Source organism: Sardina pilchardus, chromosome 6, assembly GCF_963854185.1.
Source record: "Sardina pilchardus chromosome 6, fSarPil1.1, whole genome shotgun sequence".
In the NCBI taxonomy this organism is placed as follows: domain Eukaryota; kingdom Metazoa; phylum Chordata; class Actinopteri; order Clupeiformes; family Clupeidae; genus Sardina; species Sardina pilchardus.
This window is the reverse complement of record NC_084999.1, coordinates 12,855,313-12,882,903: the sequence shown is the minus strand read 5'-3', so window position 1 is coordinate 12,882,903 and position 27,591 is coordinate 12,855,313. Positions and strand designations below refer to the sequence as shown.

General features: G+C 40.4%; 1 protein-coding gene and 2 long non-coding RNA genes across 4 annotated transcripts; all 3 read right to left on the bottom strand.

Annotated features, from left to right (window-relative positions):
* Positions 1–3,949: 3,949 nt before the first annotated feature.
* Positions 3,950–9,149, bottom strand: LOC134082645 (uncharacterized). The gene is made up of 6 exons (XR_009939646.1): positions 8,973–9,149; positions 7,194–7,217; positions 7,050–7,079; positions 6,905–6,958; positions 6,455–6,505; positions 3,950–4,638 (listed from the first exon to the last, which is right to left on the bottom strand). It is a non-coding gene; the product is annotated as an uncharacterized LOC134082645 (long non-coding RNA).
* Positions 9,150–9,924: 775 nt separating this feature from the next.
* Positions 9,925–22,028, bottom strand: dhdds (dehydrodolichyl diphosphate synthase). Of its 2 annotated transcripts, none has more exons than XM_062538505.1 (9): positions 21,950–22,028; positions 21,084–21,156; positions 20,789–20,905; positions 20,347–20,489; positions 19,358–19,474; positions 16,032–16,133; positions 15,151–15,265; positions 10,908–11,015; positions 9,925–10,450 (listed from the first exon to the last, which is right to left on the bottom strand). In XM_062538505.1, exons 2-9 carry the CDS (start codon positions 21,144–21,146, stop codon positions 10,208–10,210), a joined length of 1,008 nt encoding a protein of 335 aa, XP_062394489.1. In that variant the 5' UTR covers positions 21,147–21,156; positions 21,950–22,028; the 3' UTR covers positions 9,925–10,207. The 2 variants fall into 2 exon arrangements, with proteins under 2 accessions (XP_062394489.1, XP_062394490.1); XM_062538506.1 differs by lacking the exon at positions 21,950–22,028 and adding an exon at positions 21,705–21,876.
* A 1,760-nt stretch (positions 22,029–23,788) lies between these two features.
* On the bottom strand, positions 23,789–26,507 carry LOC134082641 (uncharacterized). The gene is made up of 4 exons (XR_009939645.1): positions 26,493–26,507; positions 25,714–26,385; positions 25,380–25,409; positions 23,789–24,114 (listed from the first exon to the last, which is right to left on the bottom strand). It is a non-coding gene; the product is annotated as an uncharacterized LOC134082641 (long non-coding RNA).
* Positions 26,508–27,591: the final 1,084 nt, after the last annotated feature.

Below are 27,591 nucleotides of genomic sequence, written 5' to 3'. Positions count from 1 at the left end.
TTCCGACAGATAAAATCAGATCTTATTTGCAGATTACACAGAATTGAGCTGTGTGTGTGTGTGTGTGTGTGTGTGTGTGTGTGTGTGTGTGTGTGTGTGTGTGTGTGTGTGTGTGTGTGTGTGTGTGTTCTACCAATCCCTTTTAAAAACAACATGGGTGTTCAAGAATAGTCATTCCAAACCAATACTACTAAGTTACATAAGCAATCAATATTATTAACCACAGTAATATCCTCTTTAGCCGCATCATGTATAAGCTACATGAAGGTGTTTTATGCAACTTTAAAAAGACAACACCTTGTATTGACCACACCCATGTATCAACCAGTGTCCAGTAGCCCAGGGAATCAGAATCAGACCAGAAGAATGAATAAAAAACTAGAAAAGCACAGACCTCGCAGAGCGCAGACCTCTGCCAAGCGCATCCTGGATCCAGATGGTGATCCAGATCACTCCCAAAATGTAATGTTTTTTTTCCTTGGGTCATTTCTGACCTTTCCTGAAAATTCCAAATTCGAAATCCATTCCTAACTTTTTGAGTTATCTTACTAACAGACAGACAGACAAACAAAGAAACCCTGATGAAAACATAACCTTAGCGGAGGTAACAAATGCATTCCAATATATTAACCTCATAGCTGACAAAATTTTGCAAAATCAAAGTGTAAACCGCGGGTAATAGACAGGAAATCAGAGTATGGATCAATCAGTCAGAGTATACTTCTGCGAAAACAGTCATTACACCGACTAGAGAAAACATTCAGGTCATATTTTTCAACTCTGCACAGGAATAGAATAGAATACACTTTATCATCATGCCTGCATGAAAATTGTCTTTGATCTCACAAGTATAAAACACCTAGTAAACATAGAGTAGACACATTCATTCCAATACACAACATATATCCACAGGACTGACACAACACATCACATGTACCCTCTCCCTCTAGCCCACACACATGAACACACCGTAAATCACTTTAGTTCGACATAAATTGAATTACTTTTAGCTGCATTGACAGTTAATGAAACGACGGAAATCAACTTTCCACATCAGCTTCCCCATGAGGCCACGATGTATGCCTTGTCCATAATAGGAAACAGGCCCCAAGTACAAAATGTTTTCTTGTACCTCGGAATAACTGTTAATGAGCCTATTTCAAGTCATCTTGATGTGTCACTTACACTAGAATTTCTAAGGGCACAGCACTCAAAGAATCCTCCATAGAAGTACAATCGCACTCATTCATGCACTTATTACACTCATTTATGCACTTCTTACACCCATTGATGCACTTATTGTGGCTTTTTATGTTGTTAGAAATGCACTTAAAAACCTAAATGTTTTTTTTCATGTTGTAGGTCGCTTCGGTTAAAAAGCGTCAGCCAAATGAAATGTAATGTAATGTAAAGTACATGGGGGGTAGTATAATAAACTCCAATATGGCAGTAGTCTATGACATATCCCACCCCTTCCTCTAGACCAGTGGTTCCCAACCTGGGGTCTGGGGACCCCAGAGATTGCAGGGGGTCAGCACAATGTTGCCTGGGCTGAGGTTGAGATTACCAAAATTATATTAGCCCACATCAAATGTACAAAATCCCAATAACACACCCAGTTATTGGGATCAACCAATGAGGTTTATCATGCTATAGAGCAACTAGCTGATAACAAAGCTAGTGGCAAGGATAACATCAGTGCGGAGCATCTTAAGTTGGCCAGCCCCAGAGTAGCAGCTCTGCTGTCCATCTGCCTCACAGGGCTGATGACGCATGGTATACTGCCAGACACCATGCTGACAGTCACATTAGTGCCAGTCATTAAGGACAAGGCAGGTAAAATAGGGAGTTTGGACAACTATAGACCCATCGCCTTAGCCAGCATTCTCTCAAAGGTGTTAGAAAAGATGCTCTTAGATAGACTGAGTGAATTCATTTACACCACAGAAAATCAATTTGGTTTTAAGTCTAAGCACAGTACAGATCTATGTATCTATGCCTTGAAAGAAACTGTTGAATCCTACAGAAGGCAGGGCTCTACAATGTTTCTAGGGTTTATTGACGCTTCCAAGGCATTTGACAGGGTGAATCACCATAAGCTTTTTACTAAACTCATGCTTAAGGGTGTGCCTGGATGCATCATACGTATTATGGTCTACTGGTATGCCAAACAACATATGCAAGTTAAATGGGGAAACAGCCTATCCTCACCCTTCAGTGTATAGGCAATGGAGTACGACAGGGGGGGCTTCTGTCTCCAGCCCTGTTCAACCTATACATGGACAACCTGTCAAAGCAGTTGGGGAAGTGTAAGACAGGTTGTCTGATAGGGAACACTTTGTTAAACCACCTGATGTACGCAGACGATTTGGCTATTATGTCCCCCAGCACTGTTGGGTTCCAGCAGCTGTTAGATGTATGCTCTGAGTATGGGGTTGAGTTTGATGTACAGTATAATGCAAAAAAAGAGTGTTGTATTGATATGTAGGACTAAAGAGGATCTGAAGATGCACTTTCCAATGTTTTACTTGTCAGGGCAATCCCTCTGTGTATCTAGCTGTACAAAATATCTTGGGCACATCATCACTGACAAGATGGAAGATGATGCTGATATATAGACAGAGACGAATGTTGTATGTCCAAGCAAACATGTTGGTTAGGAAATTCCATCACTGTTCTGATGATGTCAAAGTGAGCTTGTTTCGAGCATACTGCACCCCTACATGTATGTATGCAGCCCCATTATGGGTCAGCTACAAAAAGGAGACTCTGCGCAAACTTCAGGTAGCATATAATGACTGCCTGAGAATACTGTTGAAAAAGCCCAGGAGTAGCAGTGCAAGTAAGCTCTTCTGTGACTCAGGGCTAAGGACTCTACAAGCTCTCTTGAGGAACCTAATGTTTAAGTTCATGTCCCGACTGGATGGGTCACAACATTGTATTATAATGCTGCTTACAGGCCCCAGGTTCAGCTCGGTCAGATATCAATCACATTTTTGGAAACATTGGTATGGGTGCCATTTGAGGCTATGAACTGTATGTTTGTATATGTTTCTATTCCTTTTTGATGTTGTATGTCTTACTGTTGGGCCTAGAGCCTGTAATAAAGTTTATATAATCAAATTTATACATATTTTTGTTCCACATTTAAATTCATTTAGCTATTTATTACCACTGACCTCTGAACTTGCTTAAGCAACCTTCAGGTCGGGCTATAGCTAGACATCCCTGGACCCCGATTGTTGAATAATATAAAACAATGTAGGTCTTAGACACAGGCAAGGGGGTCTTCAAGGAAAAAGGACTAGGTCAGGACACCTCCAAATAGTTATTTTATGGAACACGCTGCAAGCAGTCCTAATAGCCCCCCACCCCGCGCACACACTCGGTGGCCATCTTAACGCACTTTGGGCAGTTATCGGCACATTCGGCAGCTATTTTCCTTTTCAAGTGGGGAGTTTCCCAACCTGCCTAGCGCCTACCACTTCTCAAATGAGACGTGGTCTGGCAACCAGGCGTTCATTTTCTCGTATTTGAAAAAAACAAAAAAGCCCAGATGCGTTCATTGGGTGCCACGGACGCCTATCAAATGCGTCTGTGCATGACTCATCGTCTTGCTTTCCCTCCGTTCTGTGATTGGTCCCCTATCTCAGGAAAAAATTAGGGTGGTAGTTTCCAGACTGCCTTAGCAGCGAGAATGAAATAGCGTGCAAGGCAACCCTATGAAGGCAACATGGGAACACCCAGGCTAGTTCTGACCACTAACAAACCAATTTCAAATTCAACCAAGTATCATCCCGTTTACATTGTAGTCTGTTGTTTCTTAAGCTGCTGGAATCTTGAATTTCCCCCTTGGGGATCAATAAAGTATCTATCTATCGATCAAAAAGCCAGTTATATTATACTCCGCATCTAGAGATTCAGAGTGCATGAGCATAAATACCAAAAGTTCTACATTTTCATGTTTTTATTCAAAAGCACATACAACACATTGTGTTTATGAGTCACAAAAAGTTGTTTTCAAACAATTTTGTATATTTAACAAAATTACACTTTCATCAGTTTCCACAAATCGCTAAATTCACATTATACATCTGATCAGGGTTGATAGCCTATCATAAATTAACAAAAATTTAGTGACTATTTCAACTGCTGTGTCTCAAAATGAAAGGTCTTAACAATTTTTGCAAGTACTCATTAATTACAGATATTAAAAAAAAGACAAAAAAAAGTTTCAAAAGCTTTTCCTCCAAACATTTCTACAAATACACTTTTAGCTGCCTTATGATAATGTTTGGTATTTTAAAAATTAGACTTTTAAAAACCAAAACAAAAAAAATAATCATCATTTTTTGTAACATTCAGCAGTTTTAAAACCTAAAAGGAGCCTAAAACATCATTTTGCCTGGGTAAGGACGGTGCTTGTTAAACAATGGCATAAAAATGGATATGACTGCAAGAGTACTTTAAAACCATTTCAGTACATCAAATATAAGCCAACAATGAAACTATAAATGATATTTTTATATAAAACTTGGTAAAAAATAGTTATTTCAAACTGTACAGTCACCAAGTACACAGAATAACCCAAAAGAAATCCTTTCATTTGGCATCTCCCGCAGCCTCGACTTTCTGTGCCTACAATTTATAAAGAAAAGAAAAAAAAGATCAGATTAACTCATACACATAGGTTGACAGAGACTATGTAAAATTGTGTATGGGATGCTTTTATTTTGAAGTAAGGGGGAGTGACATCAGTACGGTTGTGTTGGTGAGTAAGGAGTTTTGGTTCATGATCACACATTTCAGGAAATGTAGCATCCATCCACTCATGATTTTGTATGCAAACTATAACTGCGTTCAGACCAAGAGCGACTTGAGCTTCCAAAATCGCTCAGGACGCCCTGTCAAGGACGCCGTGGGAAGCTTGGATGCTTTGGCCGCTCTGACGTAGTAGCATTCTATGTTCGTTGCTGGTCGTTTGGTCGCTGAACCGAGTCATAGCTCATTACCATAAAGTTAAACCACTTCAACTTTCTCTAGTCGCTCAAGACGCCCAAAACGCGACGCCGACGGATTGGTCGCTGCTGGCAGCTGAGAGAAGCCGGCTTCCATTGAAAATGAATGACTTCCGGAATCTTTGGAAGCTCAAGTCGCCCGCGGTGTGAACACACAGTAAGCCATCATGCATTCCAATATATTAGGAGGCCATGCAAACACCCTTAAATGATCAGAAAACATCTTTCTCAGGTGCTGCTGGCATCTTTTTTGGGCCGTTTACATTTCTGTTGGCCAGCCATGTGCTGTATTCCCTTGCATTTTACGCCACAATGTGCACTTTCCCTAAAGGAGCAAGATCTTCTTCTACCCTTGTAGCCCATCCCTTCATTATATTTATGATGAGAAAGTAATTGTAAGTGTAGGTTTAGAGTTGTGAACATATATGAAAGAAAATTCTACAATCTATTGATGCCATGAAGTCAAATTCAGAAGGGCATTCATAGCATTGTTTGATACAGCTCTACCGAACAGATTGGGTACTGGGTCTCATTGTGCCAGTCTGCATAAGACATTGTGGACAGGGAATGTGTCCTTTTCCTTTAAGGACATTTCTTTCTGTGGCTTTGCAAGGCAAGGGTGTATGGATTTTGACCTTCGATCTCTTGATATTTTTTCTTTGTTATTGCTCATGTTCAACTTGTTTGTGCATCTATTACTTGACCTCTGATGTATATATTTTTTACTTGTTTGTATGTAGGTGAAGGGATGTATAGTTGCACTACACCCCACGAGATTAATCATAAACCACCCGAAGTGGCCTGAACGGTCTTACAAGAAATGATGACCGATTTTACATCTGGGAGGTGAAGGCGTTGATGTAGGGCCGTGGTAAAAGCTGCCAGGGGCAGAGGCAACCAGCATTCATTTCAGAGGCAACTCCAGTTTTGACAAGAGCAATACACTTCAGTGTTTAAATCACGACTGTTCTTAGACAATTTTCATGAGACATACGATTAATTTAAAAATCCCAGATATTATAGTTAGTTTCTAATACCATTTCGCCCATTTATGGAATATAACCAGGCTTATCCGAAGTGCCTGTTTTATATGCTGCAGAATGCACAGCTGCCAACTTCACTGTATGTGCTGGGGTTCACTGTAGAGTTTTCAGGACAATGATGACATTCTTGTCATTATTGTATGGAAACCTTTATTTTATTATATTAAAAAGCTCAAATAACATAGACCCTATTTTGTGTGCATGGAACCATACAACTTTGTGGTTTTCAACCATTGAAAGTCATGTGCATGAATGGAGGACTTGTAATAAAAATCTTTACTTTGCTACTACTTCATCTTTAAGTGGGAGGTTAAAGGTCAAAGTGCACGCCCAAACTCTCATCGCATGCCTTTAACAGTATGCAATTAGTTGACATTTTGAAATCATACACACCTCTGCCTTGGCCTCGCCGTTTTCAGCAGGCTTCTTTCCCTTGGCTGCTTTCTGCAAAACAGATGTGAAAGATTGAGAAAAGCTAGCGGTCTTGTGTGTTATTCTGTATCACATTCACAAACAGGAAAACCTGGATGCAAAATCTAGCAGCTGCAGTCACATGCTGCCAGGGCAAATGTGAACATTCCTAAGGGCACCATTCCACCAGGACATCAAAGACTTTTTCAAGCATGCATGACGGTATAGAAAAACTTTTAAAATCACATCTGAATTATTCAAGTTCCTCTTGTGCTGCAACACAAACTGCTTTGACTGAAAAAACATGTCTACAGCAATATTCAGAATATCAACAGTCCGTAAGTCTTGTCTACATCAAATTAAAATCAATCAATAAATAAATAAATAAATAAAGGGCTTATAGTCAAATTCTGTCTCGAACTTAAATCATACCTTCGGCGCTGCTGCCTTTTTGGGTTTAGGGGCTGGCTTTGGAGGTGCTGGTTTCTGTTAAAATAAAAATACAATACAATTGTTTTCCACTCTTGAGGGTATAGTCTATATGGGATATCATAACTGAATGGGAAACACTACTTACAGCCGACAACCTTGCAGACCGCCGTGCTGGCTGTGAAAATGTAATAAAAACACACATATGTTTAGTAAAGTTAGTAAATAAATGCATAAATGTGTGAACAAGTTTGATGATGCATGCTGAATTATGTTTAAACTACACACAAACCTCATCACTGCCTTTTTTGTCAGCCTAGAATAGAAAAAAAGAGAACAGAAACATAACGTCATTATCGTAACAATACACATCCCATAGGGACGAAATTCCCAAAGTTGACTGATCTCTCTCGTGATTTGTTTAGAAAACAGTGACATCACTATGTTTACGTTATTTGCTAGAAGCTTTTGTTGAACTTCATTTGAAACCATTTTATTGAACTAATGTGGTGTCTGTATACCGTAAGTCGTTTAGGACAAAAGTGCTTGCCAAATACCATAAACTATGAAAGTAGCAACGAAAAGCAAAGAGTTCATTACGTTGCACAAAACGTCAAATCTCCACTGAGAATGCTACACACAATGAGCGGCGCGAATCTTTGTAGCGTTTCCAAATGAGGGCGATTTCCGAGACGAGTGTGACAGATGTTTTCATTTGATTATCTGAACGATAGCCCATTCCCGCTCAAATTCAAATCTGTTTGCAGCCGCGGTGCATTGATGCCCCCTTTTGTTCTGCTTCCTTTCTACCAATGCGCGGCGCGCCTGTCATCATGGTTCAAAATCCGATCATAATAGGAAGACAAATGTTGTCATTTCAATGACCACCAAGCACCAGAACGACGTTAATCTGTATTGTAACGAATAATAACATTAGTGAAGTCGGATGATCACCACAAAAAAATGCAAAATACTTTAAGGTTATCCCGCCATAAAGGTCACTTAATAACAGCAGAGAAGCTAACGTCATATGGGCGGGCTAACTGTGTGCTAGCACGCCATCAAAGTGTGTCAATATCACCGAGTAGTCCAGCTAACGTCGGCTAGTTTTGACTATGACCGACAGCAGGCAGCCGTTGGTTTTCCCGTACCATAACTAGCAAATTTAAGCCATTATCAAATTGAGCTAAATATAAGCACAAAGTGTTCTGCTAATGTTAAAAAATACACAAAGTTGGCATTCACCACAATGATGTTCATGGAAGATGGTCGACAGTTACTGGCAGCAAGGAAACAGCATCATCAGCAACCTAACGTTAGCCATAATATAAGCTACGCATTTAATACCAACCGTAAAGTCGACTGTTACGTTACGGGGTTGTTTTTATTTTCGAGTTGACGAGTCAGCTGCAGGATACAACTTAACTTTACTCGCAATAAGATAAACAATGCGAATTATCTGACCAAGCTAGCAACAACAAGAGGCCAAACAAGGTCAATTACCATTTAACATGGTTTACTTGAGCTTCATTAAACGATGGGTTCAATGATGGCTTGATTGTGCGCCAATTTTGCAAAACAGACTTCTTGAGATACGTCAGTGAGTGAACTCGTTTGAATGCCCAAGCAACTCAAAACATTAACCGAAGGGGCTAACGTTGACCGTCGAGGCGGTAAATCTAACAACGTTAACGTTAGCTATCCCCATTGCTAATGGAACCTAAAGAATCATAGGCCAGTTTGATAAATACATTGTAAAAAAAGGTGTTTGCTGTTTCATCAATTTTTACACTTCGGCAATCTAGCTAACGTTACCGCCATTTAGCCACAACGTTAACAGTAAACCTCACAAAAAGATCAGCTGGCTGTGATGTGAGAACGTCAACGTAAACTTGAATGTTTGAAGAAACAAATCAGCTTCAAGATAAGCCACTGTTGCATTTACTGGCTGAAATACAGACGATAATATAAACACTCACACAGCCATTACATGCATGTAGTTATTTTAACCGCCGAAAATAACAGACGGTTTTAAACGTTAATTAAGAAAAAACGGGCGCGAATTCCTTACCTTTCTCTTGGGCATCTTGTCACTTGTTTTGGACAAAAGCGTCTGCTTTTTCAGAGAAGTAATACAGAACAGGCACAAACACTGTGTACAGACCCGCGCCTTAACGAAAATAAATGAATAGCAATATGTTTATTACCTATTTATATTGAAATGTAGGCTAAGATAGAAACCGGTTTTAACCAGATTTTTATTCTTCCTTCACTGATTGGTTGTCCATCTAATCATATGTTATTGGGCGTGGTATATTCTTAAAGCTGCAGTGATTGTCGGAAAATCAGCTTGCAATGGCGCATAATCTCCGGATGGGGTATTGTTCCTTGGCCATCAGGGGAGTCCTAATAGGTCCTGGTACTGTTACTGCCATCCTTGTTAGTAGTTGGGAAACACAATGTGTAGTAGTAAAGACCACGATGAAATAACTAATTAATAGTAATGAATTATTACACAAACAGTGGTGTGACAATCAATTTTCAAGGTGTTTTTAAAGACAGAAGGTGGGATACTGTTGCGCTCTTGATGAAATTATTTTTTGTCAGGTGCGTTAAACCAAAAGATATCAGGAAAAGGTAGTAAGGGTTCGCACTCTGTAAAAAATAGACAAAGTCTTTGCTGAAGAAACTCTTTCTTTACTGGGTGAGCAGACGTTTCAGCCATTCGGCTATTCTCAATGTTCTCAAAGGTGTTTTTAAAGAAAGCCATAGTTAACGTCAGTCTGCATCAGATCGGGTTTAATGAATGCATACTATTGCGTATAGTCACAGATGTGTTTTTAGTTAAGTAGTAAGGAAGTTAGTAAGAAATCAGGAAGGTACCTAGTCATTTTTTAAAATACTTCATACCACAACTATTTGATTTACTTAATCTACACGATTGATAGTTGTGTATTGGCCTGGTATGAAACCCATATCTTGCCCCCATAACACCGCTTATTAATAAGATAACAGAAGGGAAGTTGGGAGATGGGAAGTATTTAATGATTTTGTTACAGTTCAGTTAAAGGACCCTTTAACGCCACACTTTCACAACAATTTGCACTTAACATGGCAGCATTTCTAGGCATAGACTGACAACCACATTTACATAAATAGATTTCAGACCCCCATAAAACGGGGGCATAACAACTTCTTTATTCACATATGCAAGATTGGTGAATTAAAAAAAAAAAAAAAAGTAATATATGGAAATCAATTTTCTGCTCCATCACAAACAACATCTGTGTGACATGAAGTCAAGAGTTAAGCCACTACTGCAGGGTTACACAAATCAGAGAAATAAGTGTCCCTCTTGTGCTGCAACGCACCCAGGAAGTGGCGGACCCTCTCCTCCCGGCTAGCAGTGTAGCTATGCAGGACTTCCTGACGACTCTGGGCGTCCACAGGCGTGCCGTTGCCGCGGTGCTGTAGCAACTCGGCCACACAGGTGCGGTCAGCCTCCAGCTGCTGGAGAGCTTGGCTCTCTCTGTGCTGTTCGCGTGCTTTCTGTGAGACCATTCACAACAGAGGTTTTCAATCACACTGCTCACTTAAACAAATATTCAGAGGAACACTCATGGAATAGCTTTTTTTTTTTGCATAAGTAGTCTTATTTGAAGGCACTGACCTAAAAATAACACTATTAGCTCAGTCAAGTCGATGGTTTGACAATACGGGGAAACATCGCCTGGAATTTGATTTAGTGGGGCTCAGGACTGAATGCAGAGCATACAGTCAGAAAATACAGACAGTATAACATACCTAAACTTAAACAAGACTAAAATACAAGATATCATGAAAACATATAACTAAACTATAACTAAAATAACATATATAAGTAGAAATAGAAGTGCTAGTGCCTTAAAACAGACTCTGAGGGGAACATAGCCAGCGTATGTTCCCTGGACTTCATCAGGCTCCTGGACTTCATCAAAGAGGTTTTACCGGATAATATGTACTTTACCTGAAGAGAGCGATGGCTGAGCTGGTACTGAAGGATGGCCTCACACAGGTTCCAGAAGGAGTACTCTGGCCACAGTACAGACTGGAACACCAAGCACGAGTACGAAGTCTACAGGGGAAGAGGCAAGTGGAAGGGAGGAAGTGTGAACACATTCATAGTGTATATTAACACGGGACTCAACAGAGCTCACAGCTTTGTCAAGATCACTGGATCTGTAACAGATCCTCTGCCAAGAAAGAACCCATGGCATTTGATACAAATCTGGTTCTTCCCTGGCCTAAGATACATTTTTCTACCAGGTTTTATTGAAATAGGGTCAGTAGTTTTTGCATAGTCCTGCTAACCAACCAATCAACAGACATACAGTGCAACCGGAAAGTTTCAAGACCCTTTCAAGCTGTCTTGCAGGTCTACAGATTCACTCTGATATACATTACATTACATTACATTTCATATACACCATCAACTTATATAAAGAGATGTCTGTGGATCAGTGGTGGGCCAATCAAGCTGTAGAAGCATCTCAAGGACCATTGATAGAAGTAGGATGCACACACCAGAGTTCTATTTGAAAACCAGAGTTTTATTAAGCGTTTCTTATGCATTATGGATTGTATATTATAGTATTTTGCCCCCCCCCCCAACCCCAACTTTTAAATTGTTTACTGTTAAATTGAACTATAGTATTGTTGTTATTTGTATGTTGCTTTGGACAAAAGCGTCCATTAAATACCATAACCATAACAGCTCCAGGGGTTTTGAGAATTAAATGTAGTCTCATTCTTAATCGACATAGGATTTCAGCTGGTCAACAGTCTGGATTCCTCTTAATCATGTTTTTAATTCCATGATGCACCTAATGTGACCGATCTGAATCGCAGAAAGGCCATTTTAGCTAGCCTGATTACCATCGACTTTCAAAGGCTCTGCGAGACTTTAGTCTGACCAACAGCCTGTGCTAACACGGTTTCTTGCCAGCGCTGGTTGACCCGCCTCCTTTAAGTGCCTCGGTTTGCTGGTAGATGTCAGAAAGCGGATTGCCGAGTTTAAACCAATAACAACACTCTTTCCGCTGCCTTGAACAGCCTCTACCCAGAGCCGTTGGAGCTGCTCAAAGTTGATTGGTTCTCGACCAAAGGGGGCAGTTCCGCAGATTTCGGGAACTCAGAAATCCTTCTCAATGAGCAGTTGACCAGACCAGCAGCAAAAGCCTGAAGGCGTTGCGTCACTGGGAGGGCGTGCCAGGCTACATTTTAGCACCTTAACTTTTCAAATATTCAAGGTCTTGGCTGAAAAAGACGTTGTCTGGATGGCAGCACATGTTGCTCAAAACATGCAGCATTAACTGTGCCTTTCCAGATGTGGAAACTGTCCATGCCACAGGCACTAATGCACCCTTGTGATGCACCCCGTTTTCCTGAGCCAATACAATGATTTTCTTTATAGAAACAAGTCTGTTTTTAAAGCAGTGCCATCTGACGTCCCAAAGATCACGGTCATCCAATATTGTTCTTCAGCCCTGTACCTTGTACAAAGATTTATCTGGATTCTCTGATTATTTAATAATACAGATAATGAAATCCCCAAACTCTTTGCAATTTCGCCTTGATGTAGCTTCCAGCTTCCTAGATCGCCACCAATCTCAGGCCCTCTGATTTTCTGGGAAGCTCTTTTTTAAACCTTATCATGCAGCCAGTTAACCTTATTAGTTGTGAAATGTTCCTCCTTGTGTTTTATTTTAGGATTTCACAAAAAATCTAGCCTTTTGCTGCTCCCTTCTCAACTTTTTCAGGGCGTGAAATAGTTCAAAATGACCTCATATTTTCCATAAAATACTCAAATTTGTCGGTTTCATCGTATGACATGTTGTCTATATTCTTTTTGCAACTAAATATGGGCTTACAAGATTTGCAGATTATCGGATTCTGTTTTCTGTTTTTTAATTATTATTTTTAAATTTTCCACAGCTTCCCAACTTTTTGTAAACTGGATTTCAAGGTAGCTGTTCTGATGTACCTTACAGGAAGAGTCAGTTCTATGACTTTAATAAGAAGCATATGGAGGACAGAGAAATAATAGGTGATGATTAACGAATGAGCTTAGTTAATAGGATCAGATAGATAGGATCAAATCCCACTGGTTGGGAATGAGATATTGCCTGTGGGTTGGCTGGGTTCAACTTATGTTGACTAATACCTTCAGTAAAGAAGAAGGGAGTGAAAAACTAGCTATAAATGTGAGATGAGTGCTAATTACTGACACTTGTGCAACTTGCACTAGTGTAACTGATGTGATCACCACTATTTTTTTTTTCAGGAAATTAAAATCCTTGCATGTTTGTCTTCTTTCATGTCATAGAAACTCCCATAGCCCATTTAATAATGATGTCTCTGCAACTATTTTCGAGAAAATGGAAAATTAAAGTAGCTCCAAAAATGGAGTAATTCCAAAGCTAGCCGTAGCTTCTTCTGCAGGATAAGTGGATTGCCAATGCCTTGAATTATTGGGTTGAGCTTACATCGCTAATCAGTGTCTGTAGCTTTCAAGGAGCAACAGAGGTCAAACTAGTGTCCAAGGAGCAACAGAGGTCAAGCTAGTTCCCAAGGGGAAATATAGCCTGATGGCAGAGTGGGACAAATTGACAGAAAAACCAATACTGCCAATGAGAAAACAAGGGGTACCGTAATTTCCAGACTATTAGCCGCAGCTTGATTTTGCAAAATTTCTTCAGCTATGAGGTTAACACAGGGGGCCAGTTAATATGGTGTTAGTATGGTTTTGTTTCTTTTAACTTGCATAAAACACTTTCCTGCAGCTTATACACAATGCGGCTTATATGCAGGAAATTACCATTAACCATTAAACCAACACTAAAGCACTTTTCCTCTGTCGCACACACAAGGTAGAATATGTTGCATGATTTTAATAAAGTATGATGTATTGCAACATTGAAGCAAGTCAATTTTGTAGTTTCTGATGTCAAACTACAGATACACTACCCCACCTCTTAAAGTTACATAGTGCGGTTATAGCCGATAGAGGGCCCCGAAGTGAAAGCAGAAGTGCCATTCACCTTGTTACCAGTTAATGAACCACTGAAATGATTTTGGAAACATTATTTTAAGGTACGAAAAACTCTTTAGTGTCGCTTTAAGCAGTTGATATTAATAGAGATCGACAGTCCCACCCCTCCTCCAATAAGAGTTTTGTTTCCGGAAGAGAGTTTCCAATTCATTTATCCAATTGACGTCTGGAAAAATCCATATATAAAGAGTTCTAGACCATGCCTTAGGCTAACCAGCTACGACGTGACTCATACAACAAATCATTTAGGGCAAGAAACTACCAGAAAAACTAGAAAAGGTAAACCTACAAGACTGTGTACATATTTTAAATTCCGAGTTAAACAACTACTATCCCATGAGTTTTGCAGTAGCCATTTTTAATTTTGAACATTTGCTTTGCAGCGTAATGATAGTGAAACATGCTTCTATTCTAATCTGAGACAAGAAGATGATTAACCTCCTACCATTTCCATTGAGAAAATTCAACTTCCAAGGTGAGAAAATTGTGTTTTATTGGACGGCCACACATCGGTTCTGACTGCTCTGGCATCCCTCTTGATTTCCAGCGCAGATGACAGGTGCAGGAAAAGTGCAATTAATGTTGCCCGTGGCAATGGCAATCTCTACCAATCAAAAGCTCTGCTTTTACCAGCTTTTACATGTTAGGATGTTGGGTAGTGTAGTACTACCGTTAAATCGTGAATAAAACTTTTATTTTATTGCCATTGACTTTTGCCATCTATTTGAGCATGAACAATCGCTTAGTCACGTCATAGCTGGTTTAAGTCTACCATGGACAGTTACGGTTTTATGTCAGTTGTCAATGGATAAATTGTATTGGATTCTTACTTCCGGAATCGGCTGTAGGTGGGACTGTCGAGCAAGTATACTCTTTTGATCCCGTTAGGGAAATTCGGAGTCTGCATTTATCCCAATCCGTGTATTAGTGAACACACACAGCATGCAAGTTAACAGTTGAATATCCTTACTTAAGTGGGGTTAGTCAACAAATATATGTCTATTATGCATACAGCCCTCATTATAATTATGCCAATTCATGCCTCTAGCAGTGTCCTACCCCTCCCTTATTAAAAGCAACCACCTATTATAACACAGATTTCATGTGGTGAGTAAGTGTAAACATGTTGTTTCACACAGGAAGTGAGCTTGTGTCTTACCTGCCAGAGCAGGAAGTCGCTGAGCCGCACCTCTCCAGAGGTACGTATAAGCATGTCAGGGTTTGGGGAGTTACTGGTATACAGACACTGACTCAGCAGGGCCTCCGACACATCACTTCTCGCACACAAGGACGGACGCACGCGCACGCGCACGCACACGCACACGCACGCGCACGCGCACGCGCACGCGCACGCGCACGCACACGCACACGCACACGCACACGCACACGCACACGCACACGCACACGCACACGCACACGCACACGCACACGCACACGCACACGCACACGCACACGCACACGCACACGCACACACACACACACACACACACACACACACACACACACACACACACACACACACACACACACACACACACAGGTTAGTGTGATGATACATACGAATGTCTTTCATAGATCATTTGTGCCAGGGTCCACAAAAGTGTCATCAAATAAATCAGATACACTCATGTCCCATGTAACACAGGATTTAGTTAGTTTGTTATTGAAATGCCCATCATGGGCTGTTCACTTAAAAGACTAAATGTTGAGTAACACATTAAAGCAAAAGTAAAGGTATCAATCAAAAGTTCAGTAAATTAAGATTATTTTTCCCTCATAAGATTCATTGATACATTTGGTGTCATTGCCATTTTTTTTTTTCAACAATTAAGGAGTGTTGGTGTTTATTTATGTGCTGACTTTCGTTCTAAGTACATAAATTCAACAAAATAATGCAGTGCACAGGAAATGAAAAAGATGTCATTTTTACAAGCTGAGGACAAACAATGACTAATGTGTTGATGCTTTATGAAAATTAGATCGTACAGTAGCTGTGTGGGCGTTCTTTTGCCGTTACATTTACATTGGTGCTCAACTGACCTGGGTCTGATGAGGCCCTGTTCCACACCCCACGCCATTTCTTGGACTGCATTGGCAATCTCATGTCTTGAAGTGTAGGCGAAGCACACATTCAGGAAGCATCTGTGAATATCGGAAAATTAGCTCAAGGCTTGAAGCAGTTACCATGACCAGTTACTATTTACCAGACTACATTGCAAAAATTACAAATACAATATAGGAAATAACCTTGAGTTACTGGCAATTCTTCAGAGGCTATGGAAAGGATTATAGACTATAGTTACTGTGAAAGTTTGTCCTATAAGATGCTTAAAGAGACCCTATGCAACTTTTTCATAGTCATAAAATCGCTTAGAAATCGTTCTTTTGCTTGACTGACCAGTTTTATCGAAAACAGTAATATTTCCTCCCGCCCCCAGTGTCCCTATCCGCTATTGCAACCTTGCAACTTGTTCAGGAGACGATCGTTCCCTGTTTACATCTGGAAGGCTGAGACGCATAAAGAACAAGAAGAACCACGCTTGCAATTTATATATCTATATATGGGTCATTCCGTGTCAAATCAGATAAGATTGTTGCTGCACCGTCTCAGATTATGTTCAAACTTTGTGTATATCATCAATGGGTCTTAAAACCAAGGCCTGTGAAATATTTCTGTGGAAATCATCTGTCTTCATATCTTTTTTAGACCTTGAAATTCTTTCATTTTTACAGCTTGAAAAACACATGCCATGTCTGGGCATTAATATCTTGACAAATATGTTCCCTAGCCTCCCCACATTTTCTAGGGTGGAAGATCAACTCATAACTAGAAAATGTAATTCCATGGAAGGAATTACCATTGCATGTAAATGCAAACAGGTTGCTGTGTAAGCATTGTATTAGTTAAAAAGACAATAGATGACACTAAAGGACTGAAATTAAGTTGCCAAATTCAAACAAGAGTTGCAAGCGCTGACACTTTGTTTAGTAGCCTACTGAAGTTCACCTATGTGCAGTTTCAATGTTCAAGTTAAATATGCACCAAAGTGTTCCACCAAACACACTATTGAATTTGTCGTAAGAAATAGTAAAGATTGAATCAATCTCATTAAGATTAGGCTACTGAGCCAAATTGTTAGACTGGTCACTTTACTGGGAGATTAAGGAAATATCAACAACGTTAACGTTAGTGAGAGTGTTAAATTGTAGGCTGTACAAAACCGCTAGAGCTGGAATTTTGATTTGCGACGAGAATTAAACGTTATTTTGAGCTATTAAAACATTATTGTATTAGATGGATGCCAGAAAATGCTGATTACGGTTCGTAAGGGTAAAGCCTAAGCCTACAAAGTGTTTCTGGAACTTTTAATTTAGTCAGACCTGTGTGATAGATAGAAGAATATGGCAAGCTTTACACTAGCTCATATCCAGAAGAATGCATGACGGAAATAAGTGGACCTACTGTGGATAACTTGACCATAAGGTAAGAATTCGTTGTCCTTACGTTTAGCTATGTTCGTTATAGAGATAGCCTACGTGGCTGTGATCATGTAAAGCTTGACAGACGCCCGTGAGACTGTTTGTATTAACTCTGGTAGCTATTTGAATGGAATGGAAAGGCTGTATTTTACTTCTCGTATTCAAAAAGAAGCAGAAATTCCTAATACCTTGAAATTGAAAAGGATGCCAAATACACCGAATTATGTACTTGAAATTATGTTTTAACCATTAATCTAAAATAGGCCTTTCATTAGTTGGTGGCTGTGAAGTTCTCAAAGGCCATTTGAATATCTTCATACGTGTTCTTATCCAGGACTGCCATCCTGTCCTGGTAGTGGCTGGGGCTGGCACAGCACACAGCACATGAATGGCAGCTGGTCCACTGGGGTGCAGGAATTTGACCTTGTAGTCCTCCAGCTCCTCTGACTTCTCCAAGGCATACCCTACCCACCATTTTCCATCATAGACACATATTGCCCAAACTGCACATTATGCTGCGGTGCCCGAGTGGCATTCTGAACAGTGTAAGACGTATGAAGATATTCAAATGGCCTTTGAGAACTTCACAGCCACCAACTAAAGGCCTATTTTAGATTAATGGTTAAAGCATAATTTCAAGTACATAATTCGGTGTATTTGGTATCCTTTTCAATTTCAAGGTAGCAGAATTTATGCTTCTTTTTGAATACGAGAAGTAAAATACAGCCTTTCCATTCCATTCAAATAGCTACCAGAGTTAATGCCTTGTAAAAGTAGCAAAATGCTACTGTTTCGCCAGAGGGTGGTGCCAAACTTCACTTTTTTATTGTAAATGTTTATTCTGGTGTTACCAAAACACCTGTAACTACATGCATTTATTCTGTGAACGGGGCTTAGATGCAATATTAGAACTTTACACACTACATGTCCATATACTTTTCTATTTCCACATAGATTTTCATGATCCTACTACCTACCCCACATAGCTTTTCAGCTGCATGAAAATGACACAAAAATACAAACATGCCTTGTTTTATCCTTATTATTGTCAAATTCATTTGATTTGGAGACTTCACATTTTGGGACAACATTAACAAAGGATTATATTTCTATAGAAAAGACTCATTGATGGCAGGTGTGTCCCAATAAAAAAGTTTTGAGACCCTCAATATCACTTTTTTTGCATGTTTTTTCAGAAACTAGGGACTTCTGTACAACCAATGAGACTGTGGTACAAACATTTAATCATTGAATCTTACTGAGAACATACTTGTCTTCCAATCTATAAAGTTTAGTCAGGCTAGGAATGATACTTTTTAAGATATGAGTACCTTAACATGGCCTCCAAGATCAGGTCATTTAGAGAGTGTAAAAAGGCAAGGGCAAAAAGACAATGAAAACAATAGAATTGAACAAAAATATTTTACAGATTTTAGCTATGGAACCTAAACATTGTGTAGACAAACTTTGAAGAAAATCCGAGTCGGTGCTGCAACCATTTTCCTGGATTTTGTCTGATTTGACACGGAATGACCCATACGCTAAAGCTGTCTGGGAAGCTCTGCAGAGAAATATGCAAGCATAAAACGAGCGAAAACGAAAAACGAAACCGAAACCAGAGATGAAATCGCCAATCCGGCATAGTTCCTCTTTAAAGGTGAACTATGCATGTTTTTAGCTTAATTTGCCTTAAATAATGAGCCTCGGAGTCATTATGGCTATTTGACTCATTTCGGGTTGAATGGCGGCTGTCTCACGTCCCGCTAGCGCCTCTGAGCAGAAAAACCACGCATGCAAGTTTTGTGCCACCGGGACGTAGTACATGTAGCATAGTCTCCCTTTAAATATTAGGAGAGAGAGAGCGAGTGAGAGATTCAGCAGCCTACCTGTTATGAGTCTTAGTGGCCAACACTGCCTTGGCAATGACTTCTTGCAGGTCCAATGGCAAGAGGGTCAGGTCCCCCAGCACCCGTATACATACGCCATGCTTCTCAAGATTCTCTCTGAAATCACAGGAGGCATATCACAGCATGGTTAACTTTAACTTGGAACATGTCACTACTCCTATATCCAGAATCCACACCTTGACATAATATTTAACTCATTGCTAGAGTTTACGAACCTCTGACTGTTTAGAACCTCTGACACATCTCTGAATCAGGATCCCCCACACCCCTGAGATATAAATAGTCGTTGAATAAGAATATTCATCTTCCTCTCGCCTGCTGAGCAGCCCTTTCCTAAAGTTTTACACACAAGGCAGCATAACATTTCAAACCCTTTTTATCGGAGATCTACAGCTCCGTTCCATGTTTTGGGGCATCATGTGACAGGGTATAATGGCTGCTTATTTCGGTGGATCCTTGATGCAGTAGCAATGCAGTAGTGTTTCCTCAAATAGTTTGTGAAGCCCATTCAACTAAGACGTGGACCTAAAACTCAAATCTCCAGAAAGGTTCCGTGAAGATTTCTTTTCAAATATGCCGTTGATAGGTATACACGATGAGAAACTACACATAAAATATTTAACATTATTATTGCATTTCTCAACTGTAGGGGGACCCAGAGAGCAAATCTCCTTTAGTGCTGCTTTAATATAACACCTCCTTGTGCGTTTAGAATTTGATCACTACGCATATTTTTCTCAAATACGTTTGGGGAAAGATTCCACCTTGTTTAAGCTTTGGTGCACTTGAATCAGGTAGTCTGTGCATGTGTAGCAAGCGGTCACCAACTGCCACAATGTAGTTTTTTTTTTTTAATTTATCATCATGCAAGGCCTACATAACAAGTGCTTCCTTTACAAGCACCTCAGCTGCCAAATCACTTCTCTCTTTTGGACCCATTTTCCCCACAGAGGAAGATTTAAACGTACTGCTCTTCCAGAAGGCGGGTGAACTTCTGCTTTGCCAACTCCATCAGACCATCCACTTCATCCTTGGAGCGCTTGAAGTTCTCAATGCTGAAGGCGTACACCGTCACCTCACGGATGTCAAGTCGCAAACACCAGCGCAGAGTCTAAAGCACAGACAGGGGTTCTGTTATTATCTGGATCACACATAGGGTGCCTCTCATGCAGCGTTTATACGTCCTCCCTCGCTCCTCGATGCCTCGATCCTCACTGATCTACATAAAGAATGATGGGGGGGAAACAATGGGATAGTCTATCCAGTGTTAGTTATAGATCAGTGGGAACGCCCCTCGAGGATCGAGCATCGAGGATCGAGGAGGCATGTTGAGAGGCACCCATAGTAACATGCATCAACGTTGTCTTCGGCTGGACAGTAAGTGGCACTATTTCCCTCTGAAAGCCTCACCTCTGCTAGTTTCTCAAAGCCTTGACTATGCCCCTCTTGCCGCTCAACATGCTGTTTGCGAGCATAACGTCTGTTTCCATCCATGATGAAGGCAACATGTTTGGGAATTGGTCCCGCCTGTAAAAGAGTGAATATTTGCCAAGACCATTCTGCTAGTAACAACAATAGCATGCAAGCACTATTCCATATATTACAACTGCAAAATATTTACAATAATATAAACTCACGATAGCAACCTAGAAAGTCTGATAGTATATGTCGGATAGATTGGAAAAGGAACAGGTGAAAGGGCTACCTTCAATATGTTGGCCGAAATCCTCTCGATGAGGTTTAAATCTCCTTCTCTTATCCACGACATCTAAAGGCTTCTGTGTAAAGAAAAAACGATTGATGCAACGTCAATACGAACTCAAAGCTGAGATACACGGACCTTTTGTCAAGGACTCCTGCCTACTGCCTAATTGTGGTGGCCATAGGCTATGGTGGTGGCTGTCACAAACCAAAACGCGATCACCTGTGTTCTGCTGACAAAGCCAGTACACCAATCATGTGTTGGCTACCCACACTATAGCAAAGATACGTTAGTCTAGTTTTATAATATCACAAAAAAGACGTGAGCAAAACAGGTTGGCTAATGTTAAAACAACTAGCCTGGATGAATCCAGACGAACATGAGAACACATTTGCCATTTGTATTCATTTGTGGTTCGTCTGCCCGACCTTTCTCCCCAACGTTGTTGTTCCAGGTGAACTTTTAAAACGTTAATTACTGTGATGTTATTTTACAGACTGGGTAAACCCAGTCACATTCATAACTGTGAGCTATCGATGTCTATCAAGACCATTCTATGAGACAGTAATACAATATGAAACGACATGCATTCTGTTGGCTGAACAGCAGCGCTTAAAGACCCACCAATTAGTGTGCATTAGCTGATACGAACTGTTTACACTATGAATGAAGCTATTATTCAGTTTATGGCTACCTAGCCAGCTAGGGTTAGTTAACGTTAAGCATTTGGTCTAATAAAATGGACCACGTGTTAGCTGACAATGAGCAACATTACATATTAAGATAGACAACAAAAAATGATCTGTTCATTGATTTCATTTAGATTTGTTTCTAAGACTCGAAATGATAAGTAACAACACACAACTCACAAGACTTGTCACTAAGAATGACGTCCACTTCCTCCTGAGTTCTTCTTCGTGGATGATGAGAGCTTCCCGGCAAACATTTGCGCGCCGCCTACTGGTTGGAGTAGGCTACGGCAATGGCAAACAATTCTTCAAATTGAACAGCAGGTGACGCCACAAACATAACTTGCAACCGGTAGGAATTTAATGGTGCCTTCATGTGCTATGGTAAATACCAAAAGCCGACATGAAAAATGCACATGAATAGGCTACCCTCTCATGTGGTATTTTCCATTGGGCAACTCGTAGAATATTTTGATGTCCGAGTTGCCGAGATGAGATAACCTTTGACCTATTCAAAATAGCAGAGAGCAAAGGAAGAGTTGTGAATGGTTGTGTACTCTTTTTTTTTTGCTGTTAGCGGATAGTTTTTCAAGCTTTTTAAGTTTGCATAGCTTAGGCCAGTGTTTCTTAACTGGTGGGTCAAAAGTGGGTTGTGGTAGGCTACTGATCTCAGTGGGTCGCGGGGAATCGCCCATTTAAAATGCTAGCCTAAGCCTACATGATCAGATTAATATTGGACCATTATTTGATTTTGACTTTATTAGTAGCCTAGCCTATGTCAGTCATCGCCATGGCATGGACAATGTTTATGTGACAGGTCATAGGCCTAATATATAATTTTAGGGAGCGAATTTTACAAAAGTAGGCCTACGCATTATTTTAAGATAGGCTACCATTTTAAATGCAAGTTGACTGCAACCCTTAGTAGGATTAGATATGGAATCACGTAAAATGAGGACAACAGACAGAATGTGTGGGGTGCACATGGAAACAACGCACCCCTGTCAAAGACAAACCTGTTGAAACTAGGCTACTTTGAAAGGTAACACGTGTCTTACCATGTAGGCTACCTCACCATATTCGTTGGCCTGAACGCTAAATATAGGCTATAACTTTATGAACATGTGAAATGATGGGTTCCAAAACCAGACCAGTTAAGAACCGCTGGCAAATGAAACATTTCACACTTCCACTTTTGCTCAAATAGCCTAATTCCTGAACGGGGTTTGTTCAGAGCTGATGTGAGAGATGTGATCTTTGTCCTTCTTTGTCCTTCAATTTATGAGTAGGCCTATGTCTGGTGCATGGTTTTACTCATGTGCTAATTTAACAACTTGAGCCTGTTTCTGTTTATCTAGATGCCACCAGTGTCCCACTAGCACCCTTGTTAAAAAATCTCTAGAATCACCACTGGGAAGTCCAGCACTGAAGCAAAGCTTGAGCTGCCTTCCCCAGTTGATCATGGGTGGTGTCTGGAGGGAGATGCTCTTGGCCTTTGTCTAATGTGGCTGCCATAAGAACAAGTGTGAAAAATCTCTGTTCCTGTGTAGGCCTATTAGCCTGGAAAATCCAGGTGATCCTTCAGATTCAATTCTTAAAAAACGAACAGCAGGCGCCACAAACATATCTTGCAACAGGTAGGATTTTAAGTTTTTGCTGAAGACTTTTGGTTGGTTTTGGACAAAAGCGTTTACGAAATGTATCCAAAAAAATTGTCTAGACAAACGTGACGTCACACACAATGACTTATCTTGCCTTTAATAACAGGTGTACCCGAGTGACTAACTGGTAAAAAAATTACGTTTGTTTTGCTAGAATAAAACCATTGGGGTTTTAAGTTTACTCCACCCAGGTTTGTCATAAAACCAAGGAAGGCCTAGCAGGCCTATATGCAAAGTTGCAGGTCATCCAATATCCTCTTTTGAAGCAGAATCCACAGGGTGGGGGTAGCCTACAGTCAACTTTCCCAATAGCCTGACAAAGTGATAGTTTTCAGTGAAATACAAATACATGGAGTCATTTATGTAATTAAAACAACTTTTATTCATCTGCTGTGGTTTTACAATTTCAGGTCATTTGATGGATCCAACTTAGCTATGACCATTGTTTTAGCCTACTACATGCCAGTGTCTTCCGTCTCAGGTTCTGTCTCAGACACTTCATGTTTTTCATGATCCAAAGATGTAGGCTAGCCTATATTCCACTATTTCACGCCAGGAGTGCTTTCTTCCATGATTCATGTTGGGTGATGAATAGTGCTAAAACGCTTGGCAGAGAATAGCAGGAATCAAGGCCATCAGCAACTGTATTACGCATAGTCCATCCATAGAGCTGGCACCATTTGTCTGTTTCAAAGTCCACATAACAATACATTAATAATGCAAATTGTCAGATGTGATAGTCTTAACATATACAAACAATCTGCAATTAAAGTTATCAACAGGTTATAGGTTGGGACAGCCATGGCCTACTGGTTAGGGCTTCAAACTTGGAACAGGGGGATTGCCAGTTCGATCCCCACGTGCTCTTGAGCAAGGCGCCTAACCCCTCACTGCTCCCCTTGAGCAAGGCACCTAACCCTTCACTGCTCCCCTTGAGCAAGGCACCTAACCCGTCGCTGCTCCCTGAGCGCCGCTAGTTCAGCAGGCAGCTCACTCCTCTGGGTCAGCGTGTGATTCACTTCACTGTGTGCTGTGTGTGTTCACTAATTCGGTTAAATATATATATTATACTATTTTGATCCCGTGAGGGAAATTTGTTTCTCTGCATTTAACTGAATTAGTGAACACACACAGCACACACACAGTGAGGTGAATCACACACTAACCCAGAGCAGTGAGCTGACCTGCCCAACCAGCGGCATTCGGGGAGCAGTGAGGGGTTAGGTGCCTTGCTCAAGGGTAACTTCAGCCGTGGTGGACTGGTCAGGGATTGAACCGGCAACCCTCCCCTAACCAGTACACCATGCCTGCCCCCAATGCAGAGACTATGACTATATATTACTCTTGTGAATATGACAAGCCTAACAGGTTAAATCTTTCACATGGCAAGAGATACGGTTGGTTTTCTATGCTGTAGCTGTTCATGAAACAGTGGAAATTAAGACATGCACTGCAGCTAGGTGGACACACTCAGGCACATTGTGTGGTCAAAATATGGGGGCAATGATTACATTTTGGCATAACATTCAGTCTTGAGCACTCACAAAAGTTTGCGGTCCTCCTCCCTATTCATGGGTTTCATCAGGTCCCTTTCCTCAGGAGTAGGCTATTAATCAAGAACCATGCAGTCTGCATTCATAATTTAGGTGCTTGATTTTATACATCTGTGGAGAGGGACCTGATGAAACCCATGAATAGGCCTTGATCCAATTTGACTTTGATATGATCATCACGGATCAGCCTGGATCCTGTTACTTTATTCATACATCTTAGAAATGTTTTAACTTTCTCACATAGGATTATAAAGATTTGTGTTGGATCAAATTCCGCTTTTGGAACAATCCAAAGAGCTTAATGCTGAACATTGTTATTTATTTATTTATTCATGTTTATTCATGGATGGCCCAATGTTGTTGGATTAGATTAACATTAAGAAAAAGCATAAATACCTTAGAATTTGTAGAAGTCTCATTTCCTGCCTTTTAAAATAAAACATTAATTATCATTAGGCTATTTCAACAGTCCATAAGTTTGGATTAAATGTCAAAAAGATGCTCAAAAGTTTTAAAACATTCTATGAAAAGATATAGGCCAGTTGGTGAGTGTTAAAATATATATATTTTGCCTAATTGTACACATAGAGCATAAATTGAGAAAGATGTACGATTTAAAGGGTTTATTGTTATTAGCAGTGAGTAGACTACAGATTAATTGCAAATAACTAACAGCATAAACAGTATTATTTAAAGTAATCCTCAAAATGATATATTTTATTATGTTTACCTTAACTTCATCTGCATTGATGACAATGCAGCATACCAGCAGGAAGATAAAGGCACAGAACAGTGGTTTCATCTCGACCGTTATCTGTCAGCAACGTGCTGTGAGATCAGGCTGTCGGTGCACAAAGGCAGAAATAGTGCAAAGATTGCTGCAGCTGTACTTAACAAAGCGCTGAGCACTTCCTACTGAACCCACTTAACGCGAGGACATGATGCTTGAGATCTCAGCTCCTGACTTCCTCCACGCACCAAATTATCCCAACCCAACTCATTATTTTTTTACAATGGATTGTGAACTACGACCTGGCTGTGGTGGGAGTTAAAGCCTATTATCTGCATTTCTGCAAGTACTGTTACTGCAGATGAATTGGAAAGACGTTTGGCACAACCTGTTTTTTCAGAGGAAGCATCTTAGATCTGTTCAAATAGATCTACTTTTATTTGAAAATGTCACATTGCATATTACATCTTTTGAGATATCACTGCACAATAACACTATGATCACTGTTTACTGACTGACTCTGGACTTCAGCAGTGCTGTCATCGTCTGTTTAGCTCGCCTCTGGCCCGCCAATGGCATGGGTGGGTATGACTGAGTATCATGGCTGTCAGAGTGACTCGCAGAGAAAACTCCAACTGTGCTCTCGCAAGAACTCTGGATTTTCAGGGTATCCTTAAAGGGAATTTGAGAAAGATGTGTAAAATTAGTTTAAAAATACTGGCATATCAAATATCGCCAGAAAATCATCCATATCGCATCCCTTATGACCATCGGATTACCTTTCATCAATCATCGGATGTAACACATGCATAGGCCTGCACTCATCTCTGCTCAGTCTACACTCCTGATCATCAAGGTCTCAATTGCTCCTCCTCTCTGCAGGGTTTCAACATTTCAAAACCTCTCCATGAATTGTATCTGACCTTGAATTACATAATGACTTTCCACTGCCTACAAGTACAAAATTGCTTAGGCTACTGTACGCCATGCACAGGTTGGGGTTACAAAGATCGGATGAAATGTGTTCTCTCCAATCGGCTTTAAGCTAATAATATTGACCAACTTAGACCAGTGTAGGCATAGGTTGAAGTAGGGGCTTATAATGTGGAGTATTTGCTGCTTTGCAACAGATGGTCAGCTCAATTCAACAATTCCCCTGCAGACTGAGCCAAAGCATTTTCTCAGGTAGGCTAGCATAGGCCCATTAGCCTACTCTTTGCATTAGTTATAAGAAAGAAAGAAAAACAAAAATTAGTTAATACCTTTCTGACTGGTGAACTAATCAGCCCTGACATATTTTGGCTTCTCAGTTTCACCCTATTAATTGCATAGATCTGAATTGCACCGCCTTGTTGAACACATTTGTGTAGTGCGTGTGTGATATGTGTAAACCCAGCCTAGGCTACATCACAGATCATTAACTGCCCTCTTCCCTCCCTGGAAGATCTATACAGCTCCATCTGCCTTAAAAAGCCTGTATGGCATCCCTGGACCCATCACCTGGTGTCTGTTTGAACTACTGCCCCCAGACACAGGCAGACAGACATAGGGCAACAAAAAAAAAACACATGCAGACTAAAAAACAGTTTCTACCCCAGAGCCATAGCCTCTCTAAATACTACTAAAACATGATTTTTACCCAGACTATGAAATAATGCCAGCAGTGTTAATATTGTATGCATGTTTTCTCTTAGACTTTTATTTATTAGCCTATACCTCCATTTATGTATTCTCTATTTTTTAAAGATCACTATTTTTTCTATTATCGAAATCTCTTTTACACAGACAAAGGACAATGCACTTTCAAATTTAGTTGTGCATGTAGCCTACAATAATGACAACAAAAGAGAGGCTATATTAGCAAAACTATCAGTAAAA